Genomic DNA, 22,958 nt, shown 5'->3' with positions numbered 1-22,958 from the left:
GAAAATTCCTGTCTCTGATTGCTCTTAAGTGACAAAGAAGGAAAAGTTTGTGAAAGAAACATAATCTAGTAATTAATTTCTGAATTAGATGTGTGCCAAGAGACAAAATTTGTGAGTGAAGCAGATGGCCAAAAATCTGAAAGTGGAATTTTTACTGTTTACCTGTTTTATCTTGAAAAAAACATTTCATTGGGGTTCCTTGAGCTGTTTAACAGGCTTAAGAAAAAACTGAGTGAATGAAGCAAGGATTTTTGGGTTTTTTTAAATGAAGAAAAGTTATTTTTTTCTGAGATTCTTCAAGCAGAATCTTGCTGAGACACAAGTGGTAGACTGTAAGGATGCAGTCATAAGAGCTTGCCAAACAGCTTTCTTAAAATGCTGCAGTGTGATTTGCTTGCTTGTTGCATGTGGAGTGGAGATGTGGGTTGCAAAACATTCACATATTTAATATAATATGTGAAACCATCTTCTAATCTACTACACACTCATTCTCACTAACATGAAAGAGCCCTCCTTTTCTGGCATAAGGAACTTTCACGTGAAACAGAGCCTCTAGGTATTTGCATGTTATAAATATATTGTAAAGATATGTTAAATTTGATTTGATTTGATTATGGGTGTGATCTCAGCAGGTTTCCATACCCCAAAGTGCAGGATATGTTCATTAGATGAAGGGGAAGTAAAAAAAAAGCACAAACAAAAAAACAGAAGAAGAAAAAAAAGCCTGTCCCAAAGTGAAATGGCCCCGTTTCAAACAACTGTTCATTAATCCCTCTAAGGCACATTTTCAGACTTGTCTCTTATTGATGTTGTTCTACAAGAGGATGTGGTTGGAAGATAGCTCACTGTTATTGCTAATATTTTTAGCTTCACTCTTAGTGGTAAATTTTCAAAGCACTGAATGGGGATTTAGTTGAGTCTGAGTTTAATCTCTGTGTGCAGCTTTTATATAACAACTCTTTGTGTACTTAATTTTACTTTGGTACAGCAAAATTAATGTAGTACCAAACTGACCAGGTAGTGCTGCCTGAGGACTACCGATGGATGAAGTCAGGGGATTTTGTGGGACTGCTATTTATTTCATCTAAACGTTTAAAAACAAGTAAAATTTGCCCTTTCTTGTCTTAGATAGCAATTTCTCTACTGGCTTCTTTTAGACCATAGTGATTTCTGTAGAATAAACGCTACCCTGTTAAGCTTGTAGCAGATCAGGTGAAAGTCTTCATAGCTCTGGATATGTGTGTGGTGAAGGGAAAAGTAACATTTCCATAACATTTTTATTTTTTTAAAAAAAACATACATAGCCAAGAAGAAGTAATTTCTTTGCTGGTGTTTGAGTTTTTTCCTTCCACTTCTCCGGAACAGGCAGCATGGTCTTTAAACTGTTGATGGGGAAATAACAAGGAAATTGTAGACCCTGAACTGTCAAAAAAATCCCAGGATCAGGTGCAAAGAAGTAACGCTAAAATGTCTGGCTAAAGACACTCAGATGAATGAGTTCTGGCATGCCAGGATGGTGTTGATGATATAAATTCTGCAGTATTTGGGTTTTCCATGATCTTTTTAAGTGTTTTTCGACAAAATAGCCTGTGTCGTAGGAAACAGGAGAAATTGGACATCATTAAAGATTTGACTAAAGAGGAGTTGCCTAAGAAAGTCCATTAAAAAAAGAATAGAATTGAAATAGAGTTAAAAATGTTCATAGTTGTGCATTATCTCTGATCTTCCCTTGTCAGTAAATTGCTTTGATAGGTTGATACTTGAAGGAGTTAAAGAAACAATAACTACAGAAGCTAATAAAATGAAAGGTTTATCAGACAACTAGTGGCTATTCGAACAACAGTGCCCACTTTGGCAGATGTATTTTAGAGGAGAAAAGCTGCAAGTGATCAATACATTTCAAAGGAGTAGCAAAGCTGTTTTCCATAGTGGTCAGCTGCACCCAGTTTCCCTCTACAGTGTTCTCGACTTCTGTCTAAAGAATGTAAGCTGAGTTTTGATGGATGATGTAGAGTGAGAAACAGAAGCCCACAGCCCATCATAATAATATTTTGTTCAACTGGAATGGAAAATAACAGATAAAGACTGGGAGAAGGAGACATGGGTTTCCAAGCAACTACACTTCATTCATGTCAGGAGAATGGAGCTGCTTCTGCACTCATTTGTTGAGCTTTCAGAAGGAAGAAAAAAAGGCATTTTCATATCAAGTAGGAAGGGAAAATGGATAACAAATTGAAGATCAGATAGGAAGGGAAACTTCAAAGGGAGCTGGACATCAAAATTCCTTTGGAAAAAAACAGTTCTCTTAAGTACTTGCTGCAACATGAGAATGAGATCTTACACAAAGGCAGTCAAAACTCCCCACTACATGACTATCTGAGTGGTGGCCATTAGAGAGGTTTTTTTCAAGTCTTGTGAATGTAAATCCATCTTCAGGGTTTCAAAAGGCAATGCTGTGTAGTGTGTTTACTGTCAAGTTGCAATATTGTAGAATGGACAAAAATTGGTTTTAGTATTTTTTCTGAAGTAATGCTGGAGTAAGATGTTGAAATCCATAGTGAGGATATGAGCTGGTCAACGTTTTGGCACATGACATAGACTTGTGTAAGTAAATTCTATGTTGAGTATTTGTTCTAATTCTAACAGTACTCTGTAGCACTTAAAACAGTCTTTCTGCATTGTAATTAAGCCTGCATTTTGGCAGTGAATGTATTTTAGTTTAGTGTAAGTTGGATTTTTTTTTTAAATAGTTATTAATTTTTTGTGCTTGGGGGAGCAAAGCCATGGTAGGCAGTGGCAATCAGAAAAAAATGATCTTCCTTTGGGAAATACTTGGGTTCTGGTACCTTTCATTTGGCTTGTTTTCAGAGTTTCTACTAATTACATATGCCAAAGTTTCTAGACCTGTGTTTGTGACAAACAGCTTGATAGTATGAAACTTGTAATTTATGCAGAGATACCTTCATATTTAGACATCCTACAGTGCAGTAAAGATAAATCTAATATTTGCATGTTTTAGTAGGGTGTTAGTATCAAGTATTGACGCTAACTTCTTTACTTAGCCCAGAAGAGTGGAAGCATACAGTTATGTGGCCAAAGGCAAAGTTGTTGTAGTCGTCCCAGGCACCAGACTGGCAAAAGCAACCTGGGAGTCTGTAGGGTCTAGTAATAGTCTTCCACCCGCTGCCACTTCGGGGGAATAAAAATCAGATACACATCACTACCTGTTTATGTGAAGGCAGGGGGCTAATATTGACCATCTTTTCCTCCTTGCTCTTTACCTTTTTCTTCTTGATGTATTACTTTGGCTTCCTTCCAAACTCTTTGTGTTATCTGTGCTTCTATTCCCCTGCTTTCCCAAGAGCCCTTCCATCTGTTCTGAGCACATGTCTCATAATGCTCTGTTACTCCTCTTTCATGGGTTTTTGGCCAGGGACGTAGTATGTACTCCTCTCTTGGCTCAGTCCAGCAGCTCCTGTTGCAAGGTGTGTGCCATCACATGATTTCACAGTATAAGATAGAAATATCATATGCCTGGCCAGTAATGCAGATGAGAGGGAAATCCAGCCTCTGCTGTTGGTGTACACCAGCAGAAACTTCGGGGAACAGAAGTAGAACATCCTAGTCAAAGATCACATCTTAATAGACAATAGGGTGTTATTCAAAGAGCCATAGCAACTTCAGAGGCTTGTGGCTTGATGATTTAGCATTTGCAATTGCGTCCTGTAATCTTCTAGTAGAGTTTTGCTTTTTGCAGGTAGATTAAGAAGCATGGAACTTGGCTGCACTTCAAGGTTAGCCCATGTCATGGGACAACTCACCAGTGAGTGAAATACTTGTGCCTCCTGATTTGACGAGACAAGCTGAGGAGTTTATGGATTCTGATGTTGGCTGGAGGGGAATGCAAGCTGGTGCTTCCCTTTTTGTCCAGGGGAATTTGGCTTTAACTGTAGCAGTGCTGGAGCTCAGATTCTGGCCAAAAAGTAGAGGTCATTATTTCCCACTTACAAAAGGTCCCACCTACTTTGTTATTCTGCTTCTGCTTTCGTATCTCATTCATATCTTGTACACCTAAATGGAAGAGTGGACTTAATTTCTCCATAATACCTTCTGTTCACTGCCCTCTGTGTTCCCAGATGGTAGCTGAAGGAAGCTTTCTTTGCCATTAATAGCTGGGCTATGACACTGAGTGGTTCTTCCAACTGTCTATGTGGATATTTTACACAGACATTGTGCAAACTGTTACGCGTGTGCAGGGGAGTTGCTATGGTCACGTTTCCAATCAAGGATTTAAGAAGGATAAAGGTAAAAACCCCAGAAATAGGCCAAAACACTTCTAAAAGGATTGTTTCTGGAGATATACTGCCTGCATTTGGATGGGTGATACAATCTTTCAGTATAGATTGACAAGTGAGTGGGAACAGGTAAGAACATTAGTTTGACTGGGATGTTCTCATCTCCTAGCTGCAGTGAACAGCCCTGTTTTAACCCATGACTGTATTTTTCAGATGAATAACCAGGTTAAATCCTGGTTAGCAGCTACAAACGCTATCAAAACTCATCTCTACCCAGATGGTTTTGAATTTTCTTTCTGATTTTGCACTGAAGAGGTGACACCATTTCTTTGTCAATCTAATGTTTTTACTGCTAGATGAGTAAGTAGATTGACCTGCATCTGCAGGGGGATGGGACCAGATGATCTCTAAAGGTCTCTTCCAACCCCTAACATTCTATAATTCTATGATTCTATGATTCTATGATGTGAAAGCTCTTTCAGTTGTAATGCATAAAATAAGAGGATGAGGGTCGTGGGGGAACCATGTGTGCAGTTGAAGCTTGGTGTTATCTGCAGCCCAAATATTGCACAATTCTTGAAGCCACCTCATGTCAGAGAACAGGAGAGCACGAAACAGTCTGGGCTTGAACTAGAATGTGCTGCTTTGAGCAGGGACTTTCTTTGAAAACTAACCATACATTTAGGATGGAAATTACCTTGTAGTAATTACATTCTGGTAATTTCCAGACAATGAGATTCAGGAAGAGTCCTCCTCTCTGAGAAGCAGGAGCAAGTAAGATTATTTGGTTTCATGGTCAGGCGCTGATGATTTGAAAGTCTGGGATAAAAAGAGATAATAATGTCCAGGATAGGAATTAGTATCATTGAGTAACCTATCTAAAAGTAGCCTATGGCCTTTAGTAACCTGTTTATAATTGCAAGATTCTTCAGTAAAGAGAAGAGTTTGAATAAAATAATGGAAAATATCAGCAGCTTACAGATTCTGGGTATAATTTTTGACCTGTTATTAGTGGCAGTTATCTTTGAGCTTTGGGCTTCTACTGGGCAGAGAAAGAGGATGATATCAAGCAAAACAGTGTATTGATAGTAATGGATACGTAAAATACTTAATTGAGACATCTACCTGGTATTTAGATGCTAACATTATTTGAAGACACCACCTTGAGACAAGACTAAATACAGCTAGAGATTCTATTTATATGTATGTCTATAAACACACTAACAACCTTATTTACTTTGTTGGCATTCTTTGTGCCCTGTGAACACTGGGCTGTCAGCCAGGAATGATTTCATTTTTCATTCAAACAATTTAACAAGTCAATCATATTTACAGTATTTCTATTTTGATTTAATGTACATGGCATAGTTGTTAACACAAACCAGTTCAGGAGAGCGGACCTTATATGTATCTAAGTAACCAAAGTGGTTTTTAAAACATATTTTTAAACCTTACTTTTTGTGTGCTTGAAGGTGCAAACTTTATGACTTTTTTTGTTAGGAATGGACAATTGTTTGGTCTCTAAACCCCTGTTTAAACCAGACAGCCTCTCCTTCCTCATAGCACTCTTACTGCTATCTACACCAGTGACTGCATGACAGGTTGTGAACTCAGAAAGCTGTTACCTGGCCAATGAACCACATGAATTTGTGGGTTCTGGTCTGAAGTTCTGTCTTGGTGGACTTCAGAACTGTCATGTAAGTAATTTTTAATTACCCTTTGTAATATGGCTGACAAAACAAGGCACATTGTACTTGCAATCTCTGAGTGTCTTAAAAAAAAATGTCTTGAGAATCAATGGAATGTTAGAGAAGCGGTAATGTTATCTCAGAATTTTTGTGCTTTTTTTCTCAGAGTTAGTATGTGTGTTATCTGCTACTATTTTTTTCTATTATTCTGTTGTGGTTTTTATCCTACACGCTTTCTTTTTAAATCTTGTTTTTAGAGTCTCATAAATTACTAGAAAAGATAAATAAGTAGGAGGAATATCTCTCTATTGACATAGTTTCTTAAGCTCATTGGTATATAAACTAAATATCAATAATTATAAATAACTATTGAATTTTTGCAGAAGGTTAGGAATATGTTAGTTTTCTTCTTGAACTTCTTGTTGATACTCTGTTTTATTGAATGAGTGATCTTTCCAGCATTAAAACTTAGTAACGTATGCTAAATCAGTCTGTCTCTATAATGCAAGTCTGATAATTCTGCACCTCTCTAAAGGCCTATTTTGATAAAGGAGTGTCAGAAATGGGAACTTTCATGTCTCATTTGCTGTGATCTCTGCCATGACTGACCATGCTGTTGGCAGTTACTGGCAAACTTGCAATGTGTTCCGTGTAGATGTGGCAATAGTCCCCCTCATTTCCCAGTGCTATCCAATGAAAGCTTAGGACATGTTGCAGAAATGGTAATTACCATGGAAAATGTGGAGAGTTGAAATCCAGAGCATGTTTAAGGTGGCCTTGCTTCCTTGGACAGCTCCATACATCTCTCATGATAGACATGGTTTACTAACATGGGCTATTGATGCCCTACTGTGATAGAGTGACAGATTTGCAACCTTAGTAAATCTCTCACAGCTCTCTTTCCTTGTGATTCTGGAATGAAATATGCTCCAATACAGGTCAGGTTTTGCCTTGGGCAAATGAGAACTCATCCTTTGCAGTGAGAATACAGATGGTAAATATTTCCAACAGGTAAAACCATGGCTGTTCTTCTCAGCTTATTTCATTGTATAGCTGATGGGTGCTTACTCTTTGGGACAAGACTAAACCTAGCATGAATAACTCCCCCAAAACTGCCTAAACTGTGGATATTAGACCTTCACCACCAGCCATTTAATGCCATGAAACTTTTCCTACTGGCTGCAGTGCTTGCTAATGCAGACACAGTAGAGTTTTGTGTGAAGATAGTATTGATCTCCCAAGTTAGGGTGTACAGACAAAACATTATCAAAAGAAAATATAAGGTAATTAGTAAAATCTTGGGAGATTGCATATAATTCCAATGTATGAGGTTGGATGAAGGAATTCAGCACATGGGAATAAGGATTTGGATCAGAAAGGAAAGGTCCTCTTCTTCACTCTTTCCAAACCTTACACCACAAGGGTTTCTGCTAGTGGTGGCTGCAATTCCTGAACACATGTGTATAGACAGAGACACATACATACACACACACACTATGTCAAGATCATACTAAGGCATTACATGTGAAATGAGATGCAGTTTACTTTAGTTTTCTCAGATTCACTTTCTGCAGTGTTACTGAGCTGCCTTGATGAAAGGTCAGGTATGCACCAGTGCTGATGTGTGGGAAGTCATGACTGTGTGTGTCAACAAGAGTGAAAGCAGTGAGATGTTGATAGTAAGATCAGCTCAATCACTTTATGAAACATTATCCTCAGTTGCTTCTGGTGTGATATAACTTGAAAAGCAAAGTATGTAAAAATGGATTTGAGAGACTGCAATGCTGATCTGATAACTCAACTCCCTGGGCAAAGGTATTGTGCCTGTTTGCATCCATGCCAGGTCAACACCATCCTTGCTCCTTGGGGTGGAATACTGTTGTTACTGAGATTGCACTAGAGTAATCTAAAGGGGAATTTATTTATGTACTTGAGGATTTATTAATTAATTAGTTATGAAGCAGCATGAATCAAGAGAGAAGCTCTCTTACTTTCTTTTTTACTCTCTGACAATTGTGTTGGGTTGTGGGTGTAGAGGGAATAAAATGTACAAGCATTCTTTGAAGTAACTGATGAAGACTGTGTCTCATTTGTTTATTCACGGTTGCTGAGTATAAAGTTGGTTATCATTTTGAGAGGAGAAATCCATCATGAGGAAAACACTTTATTTTACTGCAAATTCTCATTTTTACTCTGAAAAGTTATTTGGAAGGGAAAAATAATTGATCAATCAACAAAAAAAACCCCCTCTGAATTACAAATTATTTCCTTTTTTTATCTTGCTCAAATTGCTATCTTTCAGTCTTGTAAATGTCTGTCTGACCTGATCTAAATGTAGATCCTTATTGTTGGATCTGCAGGATTAAGAGGAATCAGGACAGATGCAGAGAATTGCATGGGGAATTCTGGTTTGTTACAGTGGCTCTTATTCCTTGGGGACAGAAATAACTCTCTTGATCGTTTTATGTGTATGTGTAAATCATTGCTGCTAGTACTTTGCATTGTTTGTATACACAAATACATGAAATGCAAAATAACGATAGCCATGATTTAAAACATTTTTGACAGATTTTTGATTTATTGAATTTGTGGCTGTAGTGAGTTTGTGTACATGCATGTGCAAGAATATTAGGTGCATATAGAATATATTTTATTTATATTTCTATAGTTAAAACAGAACCAATGAGCAGCAGTGAGATTGCTACTACTACTACCACAGACGGGTCTTTAGACAATTTCTCAGGATCAGGTAAGGAATAAATCAAACTTCTAAGCTTGGCATTTTTTCACTTACTATTTTCTTATCCCATGTGATCTAAAGCTGTGCAAAGCTGTTTAAAAGTCTTGTGCACTTTGCAGCTTATGCCTATTTCTATTCATCTTACTCAGTGTAAGTCAATAGAAGTTTTCCCTGAGTAAGAAGTATTACAGCATCAGGCTTATTGATGTCCATTGGTGTCTTCAGTGGGAGTCTCACTAGGGAGTATTCTGGCCCAGAGTAATTACTCCGACTTTTTCTATGAGTAAACAAACCTACCTCTGTGATTAGTGTTGTAATTGAGGGGGTATGTCATCCTTATTTATTGTAATTTATTATTATCAAGGTATTACATTGTTCGTCAAACTTTTTTTCTTTCTGGAAGCCAAATATATCTTAGCTTCTAATATATAGAAGTCAAACACTGAGAAAATCGTAAGATACGTGCACAGTTTTACATACCTATGGATTAACTATAGTATTTCTAGCACATTGTTTTTATGGCATAAATCAAATAAGAAAGGATCTAATACTATGTTTTGAGATTATATTTCCAGAATAGCAAAACTCGACAACCAGTCAGGCTCCAATCAGCCAACCCTATCCTGGTTTTGTCACAGCCTCTGTTTTCTCTGCATGCTGTTGTGTATGAAAGTATCAAACTTGAAAGCCAAAAAAAAGGTTTCTAGAGTATTTTAAATCTCTGAAAGAAGATAAGCAAATGTGCTTAACAGTGGATGCATACATCTGTGGTGATCATAGGCCACAGAAAAAAAAATCTATCAGGTGTGGAAAGCACATGAAGAGATTCTCTGCTTCCCTCTGTGCTTCATGAGCACTGCCGGGGTGTAAAGATGATGGATTTGCCCTGTAGTTGACCAGGAAAGGGGTAGCTGGTGAAGGGTAATTATCCATGCCTTGTTTATTTCCAAGTACTTAGCAATAGAGCCTGTTGTTTCTCCGGCTGTCTGATTTTACAGTAGTCTCATAACCTGCTGCTGACCCTTTCCTAGCAAGGATTTCAAAACCCACCTTGGGACCTAGAGAAGAAATGGTACCCAAACAGTAACCAGAGAGGGAAGGGCTCCTGAAAATAATGCCCAGAGCAGAGCATGTTGGCACATCTACCACATTCATGGCAGCACCCAAAAATGCCAAAAGAAATTTTGATGGGTTGGAGTAAAGCTTTGTGCCATCAGTGATTGAGCTACTGGGGAAGTGACTGGGCCATTTAGCCTCTTAGGATTAAGTGTTTACTGAGAACATTTGCACATGGACATGTTTATGCAATACTGACTGTTTTGAAGGTCTGAAAGCATTTTAGAAAGCAACTAGTATGAGAGGAAAGAGAAGGAGGTGTAATATGGTAATACATTGTCAATATTACGAATTTGGTTTTTTTTTCAAAAAGAGGCACGTGCTCTGAAGCTGGCCATATGTTTTTAATCGAGGCATGTATAAAGCTCCTTCATAAAATATAGGTCTTAAAAATTCTGAAAGTTAATAAAATGTTGCACTTGAGATATCAATAATCCTTTGAAAATATGAAGGGAAATGTTTCCATTAGGAAGTAGGTGGCTTGAATTGAAAATGTTGTCTGTGTGTGAGCAAAGAGTAAACCATCATTCAGGAGTTGTACAAAGGGGTAATTTAGTGTTTGAGATTTGTAATCAAGATTTTAATGTTGAGCATTCTTGTATAGTTCCTGATAAAAATATTATTTTCTATCTAAGGTATCAATGATATTTGAATTTAATTAAAATCTTGTTAATACTATGAAATTCTATTAGGAAAAATAATATTTACCTTTGATATGTGTATTTACACTTCTGTGTGCTTTCTTTTCTCCTTGGTGCAGCAATTGGAAGCAGTGGTTTCAGCCCAAGACAAACACACCAGTTCTCCCCACCACAGATTTACCCTTCCAAGTATGATATCTTTTAAAAATAATAATAGTAGTAGTAATAATAATAACTGAAATAGGCAGATTTTAACCTCATTTAAAATAATAATTGGGTCCATCTGTTAAATCGTAATTTAAACCACAGCAGCTTCTGGGGAAAAAAATAATTTTTTTAAATGCTGAGAAAGTATTTGAAAAAGATTTGAAAAGTTCTTATTTTATTCTCTTGTTATTGATTTCTATTACTGTTTTGTCTTCATCTTACAGTTTCTGTTGTCTAGCACAGCCTATGATTATGTGTTAATGAACTAGCAGGATTATAACAAGGCTAAAAATAAGTAGACACATGTTTGTCTAATGCAGTATCTGTCCTATTTTCTGTCATTTATAATCAATAGCAGACCCTACCCACATATTCTTCCTACCCCCTCGTCACAAACGATGGCTGCATATGGGCAGACACAGTTTACAACGGGGATGCAACAAGCTACAGCTTATGCCACTTACCCCCAGCCTGGCCAACCTTATGGAATCCCTTCATATGGTAAGAAATTGTGTGTGTATTATTTTATTCCTGAGGTAAAAGTTTTATAGATCAAGATTATGTGATCCTTGCCTTAGTACTTAGTGGGATGGCTGTACTCTCGAACATTTCTTGTGGAAGACTGGCAATTTCCCCACTGGAGTGAGTGGTGTTTAATTTATGTATTAAAGAGCTCAGAAGCTACTCAAGAGGATGACTCTGTTTTGGGATCAAGAAGAGCAATTCATTAGCTTTTTACTGATGATATTAAAAAAACCCAAAAGACCACTTAAATATGAAAGGAGATCTAGGGACTTCTGTTACACAGGCGCAGCTTCTGGTAACTTACCAAGGAACTCTGCTCTCCAGCAATGTAGTAGGGTGTGCTGGTACGTAAAGGCCTGAATTTCATGTAATCTATATTACTGTAACCCAAGTGAATCAGTGATGCTGCACTGATTTTCAGCAGGTGAAAAACTGATTCAAAAAGACCTCCATCAAAAAAGAAAACCCCTCATTTTCAATGTTTTAAAACTCCCTCCTTGAGGTGAAAAATGAGGTAAAATGCCACTAAAGCTCTGTCTGCTTGATGAAAGAGATAATACTAAGTAGCAACTATAGAGAAAATAAAAAATTAAGAACAAGTTGCTGTGAGTGAGATCATTTTGCTGCCAGATTGTCTGCTGGCAGACCACATAGCAGTTCAGCAGTGAGGATGCAGTGTTAGAAAATAGGTCTTATATTTCTCTGGGGGAATATATTAAAAATATACAATCTACATGCTTTTAGCTGTATATTTTGTAAAGATACATTCAGGTAATGTAAGTTTTATACTGAAAGGACAGAACTCACAGTACAAGCTGCATCCATTAAAAATATTACAACTTTTAAGTGCAAAACTGGTGAATCTTTCATCTTCAAACCCACCAGATCTGAAATATATCCTACAGCAGATTATTGTGAACAGTAGGTACAAGAAATAGATACTTTACTTCAAAAAGTGTGTTTTATTGGTATATCATCAATAATTATGATCCAAAGAAGCATTCTTCCTGTGTCTATGGCCTTGGTTACTTACTGCCAAAAATATGGTTATCAACATGAACTGTATGTTTCAACTTTGGTTCAAATCCACATGCTTTAAATTTGCACAAACAAAATACATTGAAGATATTTAAACAACCTTTTCATGACTGAAGAGATGGGTATTCTTCCCTGGCCCCCCAGCAGCTCATGTTGCTGTTGAGAGCTTGTCTGCTATTTCCAACTGGATCAGGTGGTGCGATAACAGATGACCCCTTTCCCCACCGAGCTCTTCTTGACCTGTTTCTCCTGCAGACACTTCGTGTTCATACTTGGCTTGAGTTGCTCTAACAGTGACTTTTTTGTTTTTTACTTGGTTCCTCTGGATGAAATCTTGACCTCATTGAAGTAAACTATAAAACTCCCACTGACTTGATTCCACTACTTGAGTTTAGCTGTCTTGCTGTCGTCGGAGCTATAATTGAGAGTTGCTTTACTTGGCAACTGCTCACTGGGGGTTAACATGCCTGCCTCCTCTTTTGTTTTGGTTTGATTTTTTGCCCAGTCCATCCCCCGTGACTAGGACTTTGGATAATTTTGCCTAATGTTTTATATTGCAAAGCTACTTTTGACCACCAAAACCCACAGCTCCTGAGCCAAGTAGATTTTGACACATTTTGCTCTTTTCAGACAGTGCCTTGAGACTGGGGCTGTGACTCTCCTCACTGATGTACTTTATAGGAGTAATATTTAAATGCAAATAACTGTTAAAAATTTTGGTTCCTACCATCATATATATATTTTCACATATTTGAGGCACATTATATAATCCATACTCCCAAAATAAATTACATGGAAAACTTTGGGATGCTCATTTGTGACAGGAAAGAGATGGAACCTTGTCTAGAACCAGAATTCTCTTCTTGGTTCTGCAGCTTGGACCCCATGTACTGCCTCCCTTGCCTTTCTCTAGTCCAGTAAAGGAGCTTCAAGCAGGTATAAAGAGAGGAGACCTATGACTTATGTGAAGGGAAAAACTCTGAGTTGGAGGGCTTCTTTCTTTTTGTTTTTTTTATTCTAGGTTTTACTGGAAGAAAAAGAATTCATGAATTTTCTTTCTAGAGCAGTTTGGGAAGGTGCTGTCTCAAATGCACCTCCAACCTCTTAATTTTTCCACTCCCCCACCTCCACCATGGTGCAGTCATGCAGGCAGGAAGGGGGGTGGAGGGGAATGCCACTGACAGCTGCCTCCCAGAAGTCCTGGCTCTGGTTCATCTGCAAAGCCCCTGAGGAGGCTGGAGAATTTCCTGAAGCTCCCTCCTTCTGTCTACCCTGGTACCAGCATCCAACAAAGGCTTTGCTTACCAACAACTTTTCTTGCCACATACTGGCAGTACTCTTATGTTTTCTCACTGTCCCTTCCCACTTTCTTACATAGATTAGACTTGGGAGAAGAAGGGAGCATCAAGGTTTGATGAGTGAAGGTCTTCTGAATGAAAGCAGGTGGGAAGAGTAAGTCCCAGGAGATGAAAGGCTCTTCATAGCATGAAGGTTTGCAAAAGGGCACATCAATACCAAGTTGTTTTCACTCAAGTGGCATCCTTCTGCCGCTGCCTTTGATCGTCTCCTCCTGCTTCATCTGAGATGGAGAGTTCCATCAGACCATTTAAGCCAGACTAGAAATGTGATGCTTGATTTAGTTAAACTTTCTCTAAGCAATGTTTAAGCAGCATTTCAGAGCTCCTTAAACAAACAACAAATAGAGATTGTTGATACCAAAATATCCATAGCAGGGGCTTCCCCTAGGAAACGAGGTGTCAGATTTGTCATTGATATTGTTTAATTGTAGCATGAAACAGAAGAAGCAAGTAAGCATCAGGGAAAAACAAGCAAACAGGGTTAGTGTGGCAGTTAGCAGGTCTGGTAGAAGAAATTAAGGGTAATTAATGACAGCGGTTGAAAAATAGTGATTTAAGTAGCAGAAGAAAACATGTTTCCTTTTGTATATAGGGAGATATGAAATTTTGAAGAGTGACTTCTCAGATCTATCCTACCTTCAAACATTGTTAAATTATTTTATTTTATTTTATTTTATTTTATTTTATTTTATTTTATTTTATTTTTTAAAATCTAACCAGGAAATGAACTTAGATTAACAGACATTTCAAAAGGAGTGTTACTAATTCACACTTGGTTGATTCAGTTCAAATACCAGTGTTTTCTGAACAATGAGGTAACACTGAATCCCATAGTGAAACCTAAGAGTATTGTATTACTTTTCCATTGCTTTGATTATAATTATTTTTAAATGGTAGTTCATGTTGGGAAAACCTTATAATTAAAAGTGAGCGACAGAGGCTGAATTGTGTGCTTTCCTCAGTGTTTCACTTACTGATATTTACTTGCTTGTTGCTTTACAAATTGGGGGAAGAATCACTGAAGTTGGGAGGCAAGTAATTAATTTAATTGAAGTTTGAGTTTTTTAATAACTACATTTGGAAATGAGAGAATAATGTGATGTGTAATAGATTTCCCTGACAGTGCAGATTAATGACTCTGCTACATTTTCACCAGTTTGGGAGATTGCTTCAGGAATAATTCCTGTTTATTAGATGTTTATTTGTTAAAAGATTGCCTCCTATAGTGTTTAATTAGATTTGAAAATCATCATTACAGTTTACACTGCTAGTTATCTTTCTCCACTTCTGCCATTGCACATGTAATTTTCACAAAGGGATATTATAAAATGCAAATCTCAGTTATGTTATTAATGAGTGGAAGGCAGGAGAGCTTGGCTATGCTATGCTTCATTAAAATCATATAAAGTTGCTAATCTACCTTGATGAAATGTCATGAATATATGGAAAAGTTAGCCTCTGGCAGGAAGGGAAAAAAGGAATAATGCAACTTCCTGTTCTTGTATAAATTTCTTTTGCAGTTATTGGAAACATGATTTTGAATTTAACTTCTCCCTGGTGAACTTCAGTTTTATTTGTACTTTTAGACTCCCCATACCCTGTTCATTTGTTCATGCTCCTGGTATTAGTTCTTCCATGCATGCAATAGTAGGTATATCTTAAAATATGCTGTTAATTAAGTGATTTAATTTTCCATCCCTGTTTGAATACGAACAAATAGATTTGCTGTCACTAACTGATTTAGGTGCATTGTGGGCAGGCATCAAGACAGAAGGTGGATTGGCACAGTCACAGTCACCTGGACAGACAGGATTTCTGAGCTATGGTGCCAGCTTTAGCACGCCTCAACCTGGACAGGCTCCCTATAGCTACCAGATGCAAGGTCTGTATAAAGACATATTACCATTAATTAGATATAGTTAATGCTATGGGGTATTTTTCCTCTTATTTTTAACCTAGGAATGTAAGGAAATTATTTGCTTGAGCACTTACCTCTGTTATTGCAGTTGGAATTGAAATAATGATTGCCTTTGCTGAGAGCACAACAGGCCAGCTCTTGGCAGTCTGGAAGATCCCTCGCTTCATTAGTTTTTAAATAGTGAAGTGTTGTAGTGTTATTACAATAAAAATATATCTCCAAATAGCAATCGTTTAACAAATAGTAAATGTGACAAAGCAAGTCCTGGAAAACGTGTCAGGATTATGAATTTAGGAAGTGCCAAATATAATTTGACACCTGAATGTGTTTGGCGAGGGAGAAGAAGATAAAAATACCTACTGCAGCTGTGGAGGTAGCTGAGTAATGTTTGAAGTCTATTTCTTTGAAGTCTATTTAAAAGCTGTAAGTCTTTGTATGTATGGGCTATTATTATCAATTATATTTTATAGCCTTACTTGCCTCTTTAATTTACTTAGTATCTTTCCACCTTGTCCTCACAGTTCCTTTTTCCCTTTCTGTATCTGGAAGTCTCTGGGTGTGCCTAGTTCAGATTTTTTGCCACTTTAAGGGATATTTTTTAAATTTTAGTTGTCTGCTGCAGGACATTTCACCCCTGAATCTAACAGTTGAAATCAGACATTTTGCAGATTTTAGAAGTTTCAGAAAATCATTCACAGAACTGGACCTAATTTTTAAAAACTTTAGCACCTCTATTGTTATCATGCTTCATTTAAACTGTGCACCATCATGTAAACACTCCGTGAAATATGTTGCAGCATAAGCACTTTCAGAGACCAAATTAATAAGATTTGACTTTTGTTCCATGGCTTTAAGGGTATACTGATCTAGTCCTTTAGTCAGACACAAAAGAGATGTTTTTTGCTGGTTTTCATCTTAAAATCCTCTTTTGAACTACATGTTGAGTAGCTCTGTAGGGCAGAAGCGACCATCTGACATCTGAAGTGTTGTTTACTTGTAGTGGGCTCTGATAAGTAAGAGGAAGATAGGAAAAGAGTAGTGTGCAAACTTTCATCTGCATTCTGAATAGTGGTGGTCTTCTACTGATCAGAGTAAATATAAGCATAACCAGGTTATTTGGTTTGCTTTCTGCAGATAGATACACTAAAATAACCAAATATACATACTTCCCTTCCCCCCAAAAAAACCCCTACCCCTCTGTATGAGATACTTCAAGATGCTTGCCAGCAGCAGCTATTAGGAGCTCCTGGATTGACATTCCATCTTTTAAGGAACTGATAATTCATGGTCACTAGGAAATAGAGCTATTGAGAAGTTGTGTCTATGTTGCCCAGAATTTCTATTGCAGTAATGCTTTTATGCCACAGTCATATATTGGGAACTTGTTGTGGTAATGAAATTATAGTCCTCATAGAAGTTGAAGGCTAAAATAAACCACAGATGCTAGAAGGGCCTAATATAGCAATAAAGTTAACACTGTTTAGGCATAATAAACAGTTGTCACCCAAAATTGGGTATGTAACACCTCTAAAGGTAGTTGGATTTTTTTGTAAGATACAGAAGAGAAAGATACCAATAAAAAGAGATTTTTAAGGAGGACAATTAAGTAGTTTTGCAGATGTCTATGGGAAACATTCAATGGGGGGAGTAAAGGTGAAGCAGCATGGGATAATGTGAGAGTGCTTGTAGGAAAATTTTCGGAGTAAGCAGTTTAGAAGTAAGCAGTCTACTAATCTGGCATTGTTAAAGCGGAGCTATAACTCAGTCAATGGACTACATAGAGATCTGTCATAAAGGGTATTACTTTGTTTTCTACGATATGCAAAATATGTGTAAGATTGGAATTGCCAAGGTCGTGAAAGGGTGGCAGTTGTCAAAAGATGAAACAGGAAGATCCTGGAAAGTGTTTCAGCCATATCTGTTGGAAAGCCAGTACCTAAAAATATTCTGCAAAAGAAGTGTATTAAAGATAACCTAGTCATGAAGAGGAGGGTCAGAGGCATTCATTTTCACCAGGATCTGAGCCTGGGTTCTGGTCCAGCCTGGCTGTGCTTGGGCTGAGAGCTGCCTATCCATGAAAAGCAGCAGATCACTCACAGTCCAGCTTGTGTGGGAGAGCCACAGGTCCAGAGGTCACAGAGCCCACAGAGTCTGGGGATCCCTGGGGTGTGTATGTTGTTTCTGTTGTGCTCACAAACAGTATGGTATGTATGTTTCCTACAGAAACCTTAGAGACCATAAGAATGGAAATAAGGAGAATATTTAAAATTAAAATATTAATTGAGTTTATAGAAGCCAAGTAAAGAAGAATCACATTACTGAACATGTCTTTCTTGCGGTTAAATGTAGATAGTATATAGCTGTACATGAGAATGTATGTTTTAGTGTTTTCATTAGGCTAACTTTTGAATTTGAAACAACTTAAAATTGTCCTAATTCTTCCTTTTGTTTGAATAGATGTTAAAAGTAAACAGAAACATTTGTTTCCCTTTCCTCTTTTAATTTTGCAAGGAGAATCTATTTGTAGTTTCAAGTATTATTTAAGGACAAAATTGATTCTCTTGACAGAAGATGGGGGTAGTGCTACTACTGTTCAGTTGTTTGTGCAGAAACCTCCAGAGAGGAAAATGAGTTTATTCTCCCTTTCCCCCCTAGCAGTATACGGACAGGCTACAGCCTCAGCCTTGTCATAGCTTGCAATAGCTATTCTTCATCTTATGCTTGCGGCTGCTGAGCTGCTAAATGGGGATAATGGATCCCACAACCTACTTCACAACCAAGTGTTACATGACAGTGTGCTCAGGGCCCTGCTGGCATTCTTGCCTGCAGTAAAGGGGATTTCCTAGCAGCCTTACAGTTGCCGTTACTCATGCTCATGCTCTCTGGTTGTGTTTACCTCGCTCTCCAAAGCTTTGGAGTTATTTTGATTCCTCTCCCTGAGGTGAATGTCTCCCTGCAATGTAAAGGAGCTACCTCATGGTGCGTGTATAGCCAATTAAACCCAGTGCTTTTCCTGACCCTGCTAAAATTACAGTGTGATTAGTCACCAAACAACAGTGGAGAGAGGGACTGACAACTTTTGAAAATGATCAGGAAAATTGTTGCCTGTGCCTCCTTGCTAAGGTTATTCCGGTAATTGGATTTTTGTTTATTACAAATTTATCGTTCTTATAATAGGGAGTTGCAGATTAGAGAAGGTGGGAAGACTTAAGTCCTGTCTCCCCCCTCTCCCCACCCTTTCTTGAATGAGTATGTTCCTTAAGCTGTTTTTCATATAAGTTGCTTCATAGATGTTGAAAGACCACTTACATGACTAATGGCTGTGGGAATGGGCCGTTCTTCCTATATTGGCAGAGTTATGAGGATTGCTCAGAAAGGATAAATGGAGTGGAGAAGGACTGGGGGAAATGCCAAAGAGCTAGCTCTGTTTGTGACTGTCTTATTGAGTGTCCTTTGATTGTGATAAATGCAAGGCTTTTACCTTCCACCCAAGTAACCTACCCCTTGAAAGGTACTCCAGGCCTGTGATGAGCACCAGCATCATTTCAGTTACCAAGACTGTGATGCTTGAGAATATAACAACCAATCGGTTTGGAAATTCATCCATTATAAAAAAAGTAAATGTTAAGGTATTTGACAGTACAAAAATATTGTGCTGGATAGCTAAGCAGTTACTAGGACAACAAGGGGGAGATTGCCAAGGGTTTTTAAACATTGCAAGCAAACGGAAGAAACCTTGAGCTTAAATAGCCCATCTGGCCGTCTGAGGCTTTCCCAGGAGAGCTGTGCTAAACTTCTGCCACATACATTGCACCCTGATGATAGACATAGCCCATGGCAAGGAGGCTGAGCTAGGAAAGCAAATGGACTTTCCGTAGCCAATACACCAGGGAGGACCGCATCCTGTGCCTCGCAGCAGCCTGGGGGCGAGCCCCGCGCCTGGAGTCCATGCCCTGGGCCCAGCAGGGTCCAGCCGTCTTCCGACGCTGACCGGGATTCCCAGCTTTAATGTGGGTTTGTGCTCTTTGCAAAATAGACCTTTGACCTGCAATTTACAGCTTTTATCACGTTTTAAAGCTACGTAGCTCACCAAATTGGGGCAGTAAATCTCATGTGTTTTGTGGAGATTCTTATTTTTGTATTTGTTCAACTAAGACAGGAACAGCAGCTCTGTGCTGTGCCATGGCCGATTGATTAAAAAGCAAATGGCAAAATTGGGGCATTTTAAAAACAACTTTAGACCAGTAGATCTGGGTGGCCCACAGAGCGGTTTCTGAGAAACCTGCTTCGTGTTTGTTACGGTCTAGGAGACCCCTACCCCTCCTCCATAGGAGCCAGTGCTGACCATGAGATGAAAGAGAGAGATCTATATGTTAGTATGTGTGTGTCTTTGTCTGAGAGGGAGAGATGCTGACTGGCATGTAATTACTTTTCTCATTTGCTCTTGCAAATTATTTGCCAAACTTTCTGTGGAGAGAAAACGTATTCTTCAACAAAAGGGTTTTTTTGGGTCGTTTTTTTCTTCTTATAACTATGAGAAGCCTTTTATATCTTTTTAGAATGGCTCAAACTATACATCTATAAAACCTGTGTTTGACTGTATTACTGCATCACTCAGAAATAACTACAGAAATAAAAAGAGACATGGTGACTTACCTTCTTTCAGCCAAAGCACTCTCAGAAATAAAATATCATTTCAAAGTTTTACAATTTAAAATATTTTCAGCTGTATTTTGGCTCTGGGGTTTGTTATAATAAAAAATAACATCTGTTTTCCAATTTTAAATTAAATTTAAAACAACATGTTTTTCTCATTAGTACTGTTTATCTGTACTATCTGCTAAACTTGGATGTCAACTCTTCTGCTGAAGTAATCTGATTTTAGTTCACAGGATTAGTAGCGTCTATCAACAACCACAGACCTTTTGCACTAATGGCAAATACAAGAGAAATGTTTACAGTCATTATCACACATTAAATTTAAGCTTCATCTTTTGCTTCTGCTGCTGTTGGACATGCTTCACATCTACATGTTTAACTTGTGTGTATGTTTTAGTAACTTTTGCAATCAAAGCATTTAAATATTTTTCCCTTCTTACTTCTGATAACTAGGATATCTATTGGTGTTTTTAATTTCTTTAAAAAAGTAAATAACTCACAAATGCCCTTTAGGGGTTGTACTAAGCATGCAGCTCTACCTGCATTTCTTGCTGCTTGGATCTGCAAGAAATGTTGCTTTTTCCCAATGAGTAACCACTGCATAGGTTTTTGTTGTTAATTCAGTTGTGTTGAGTACATCAAAAGATTGGTTTATCTGTGCACCTGGCTGTTTCCATCCTTCCTTGCCTCTTTGGCTCACCTGCAAGCTTTTGCTACCAAGATCTTGCTATATCTTTGCACTCAGGCAGGTTTCAGTGGCAAGGGAGGCTGTAAACAACCTGCACAATTTAATGTGAGCTCCTTGCTGGCTGGTACTCTCATGTTGGATGAGTTCAATAGGTTGCCTCGTTACAGAGTTTCTGGTGGCTTATGTAGCTTCCCTCCGTGCATCCATATGTCTCAGCTGGTGGCTATGTCACTCCCAGGTTATAACCAGAAAGGGCAAAAAGCTGAAAGGGGGTTGCTGCCCTTTTAGTGGAACAGCTTCTCAGGTTAGGTATTAAACAAGAGCCCCATCTGTCTATTTTTGGTGGCTCATGAAGGGAGGAGGAGGGAGGTGAAGGCGATAATTCAGTCTCTGGGCTAAATTAAATCTTGGGTCTCCCTCCTCAGAGAGGTACTATTTTTTCCTGTATATCATGCCTGGTAGACTCTATCAAAAAAGAAAAAGGTTTCCGGCCCAAGGCTGTCTATCTTTGATTAGCAAAACCTAATGTCTTCCCAGTTGGGCTGAGCTATTCGGAGCATGGAGTTATGGTTTGCTGTTCCTGCAATGGGCTGAGACTTAGGGAGGGGAGAGGACCTGGATCCCAAAGGCAATAGGATAAATGGAGCCAGTGGGCGTCAGTGAGAGAAGACAGCATCTCTTAGGACAAGGCTCGTAGTTGTTGTTCTACAAAAACCAAAAGTAAAGAAATCCTCATTATTTCCACAACACTGAGTGTTACTTGAAGGGGTGGGATAGCCTAATATTCAATCAGAGCTGAGGTGACTCCAAATTCCTGTTTAAATTTTGAGTTTTTCTTTTTATTGCAATAATGAAACACAGGATGTGGGAACAATGAATTATCACTTTCCATATATTAACATGTTACAGAGCTGATGACAACCAAATCAGTCAACATATGGGAAATATTACAAATATGCCATATCCTTATGATAGAATCACATGGTGGGAGTTATTTTCTGACACTGTGTTTTAGTAATTGATATAATTTTTCATTTCATTTCAGGCAGCAGTTTTACAACGTCATCAGGAATATATGCAGGAAATAATTCGCTCACAAATTCTACAGGATTTAACAGCTCACAGCAGGTAAATTTATAAATATGAGTTGAGGAAACTTTGACAAACTTAGAATTCTCATTTACTGTAAAGTGTAGCCCTTAGCTTTCTGAAAGAAGTTAACACTCTTTCAATTTCAACTAATATTTACAAATGTTTTTCTTCAATTTGTCATCTTCCAATAGTAGAAATAATTGTCTGAGATTTATGTTATTCACACATCTTCACCAGTGTGTCCAATAAACTACTTATATGAAAAGATATACTGCATTATGTGCAATTTAGATTTTGTTTTACTGCCTCACAGTCTTAGGTCCTATTGCATCCAGTCCAGGAAGCATACGTGCCGAAAGTCTGACATGTGTTTGTAGTTATATTTTGGAATTTATACTAAAAAGTAGCAAAACTTTGATGATCTATTCAGTTGCTTTTTTGCCTTGCAGGAATATCCCTCTTATCCCAGTTTTGGACAGGGCCAATATGCACAGTATTATAATAGCTCACCATATCCTTCACATTACATGACAAACAGCAACACCAGCCCAACAACACCCTCCACAAATGCAACATACCAGCTTCAAGAACCACCATCTGGCATCACCAGTCAAGCGGTTACAGATCCTGCAGCAGGTAATTACATGGATTTTATGGTCCCTATGAGGCACGTTTTTGTAAGTTGAAAGGAGGTCGAATTGGATTTTTTTGTGTGTAGTCGTTGATTTCTTTTTTATTATTTCTTAATCCTGAGCCTGTAGCACATCTTGCTCAGATTCTAATAGAAAGTAGACTAAAGAAAAACCTGGATCAGTAAAAGTCATAAAGCTTGTGCTAAATACAAGTTGTTTGTATTTATTTGTAAAATACTTGTGTTAAAAATTGCAGGATATGCAAAAGTCTTTACAATAAACCAGAACCTGATGGTTTTAAACTCTGTCTTTATTAAGATAAGCTCCTTTGATTTTTCCTAAGACTGAAATCAACAGGCTT

General features: G+C 38.0%; 1 protein-coding gene across 6 annotated transcripts in view; it reads left to right on the top strand.

Moving 5' to 3' along the window:
* Window positions 1-22,958, top strand: part of EYA1 (EYA transcriptional coactivator and phosphatase 1) — an 81,161-nt gene that overhangs the window by 2,111 nt on the left and 56,092 nt on the right. For 3 of the 6 annotated variants that reach the window (XM_061994749.1, XM_061994748.1, XM_061994747.1), the window contains exons 1-4: window positions 11,107-11,188; window positions 15,368-15,490; window positions 21,919-22,001; window positions 22,415-22,601. In XM_061994749.1, the coding sequence (XP_061850733.1) occupies window positions 11,122-11,188; window positions 15,368-15,490; window positions 21,919-22,001; window positions 22,415-22,601 (460 nt within the window). In that variant the 5' untranslated portion in view covers window positions 11,107-11,121. Of the gene's footprint in view, window positions 1-8,651; window positions 8,733-10,599; window positions 10,670-11,045; window positions 11,189-15,328; window positions 15,491-21,918; window positions 22,002-22,414; window positions 22,602-22,958 lie in introns of those variants that run through there. The other 3 variants (XM_061994746.1, XM_061994745.1, XM_061994744.1) reach the window with 2 other exon arrangements.

The sequence above is a fragment of the Colius striatus genome, chromosome 4 (genome assembly GCF_028858725.1).
Source record: "Colius striatus isolate bColStr4 chromosome 4, bColStr4.1.hap1, whole genome shotgun sequence".
Lineage (NCBI taxonomy): Eukaryota > Metazoa > Chordata > Aves > Coliiformes > Coliidae > Colius > Colius striatus.
Note: the sequence above shows the minus strand (reverse complement) of the source record. Positions and strands in the feature narration are given on the sequence as shown.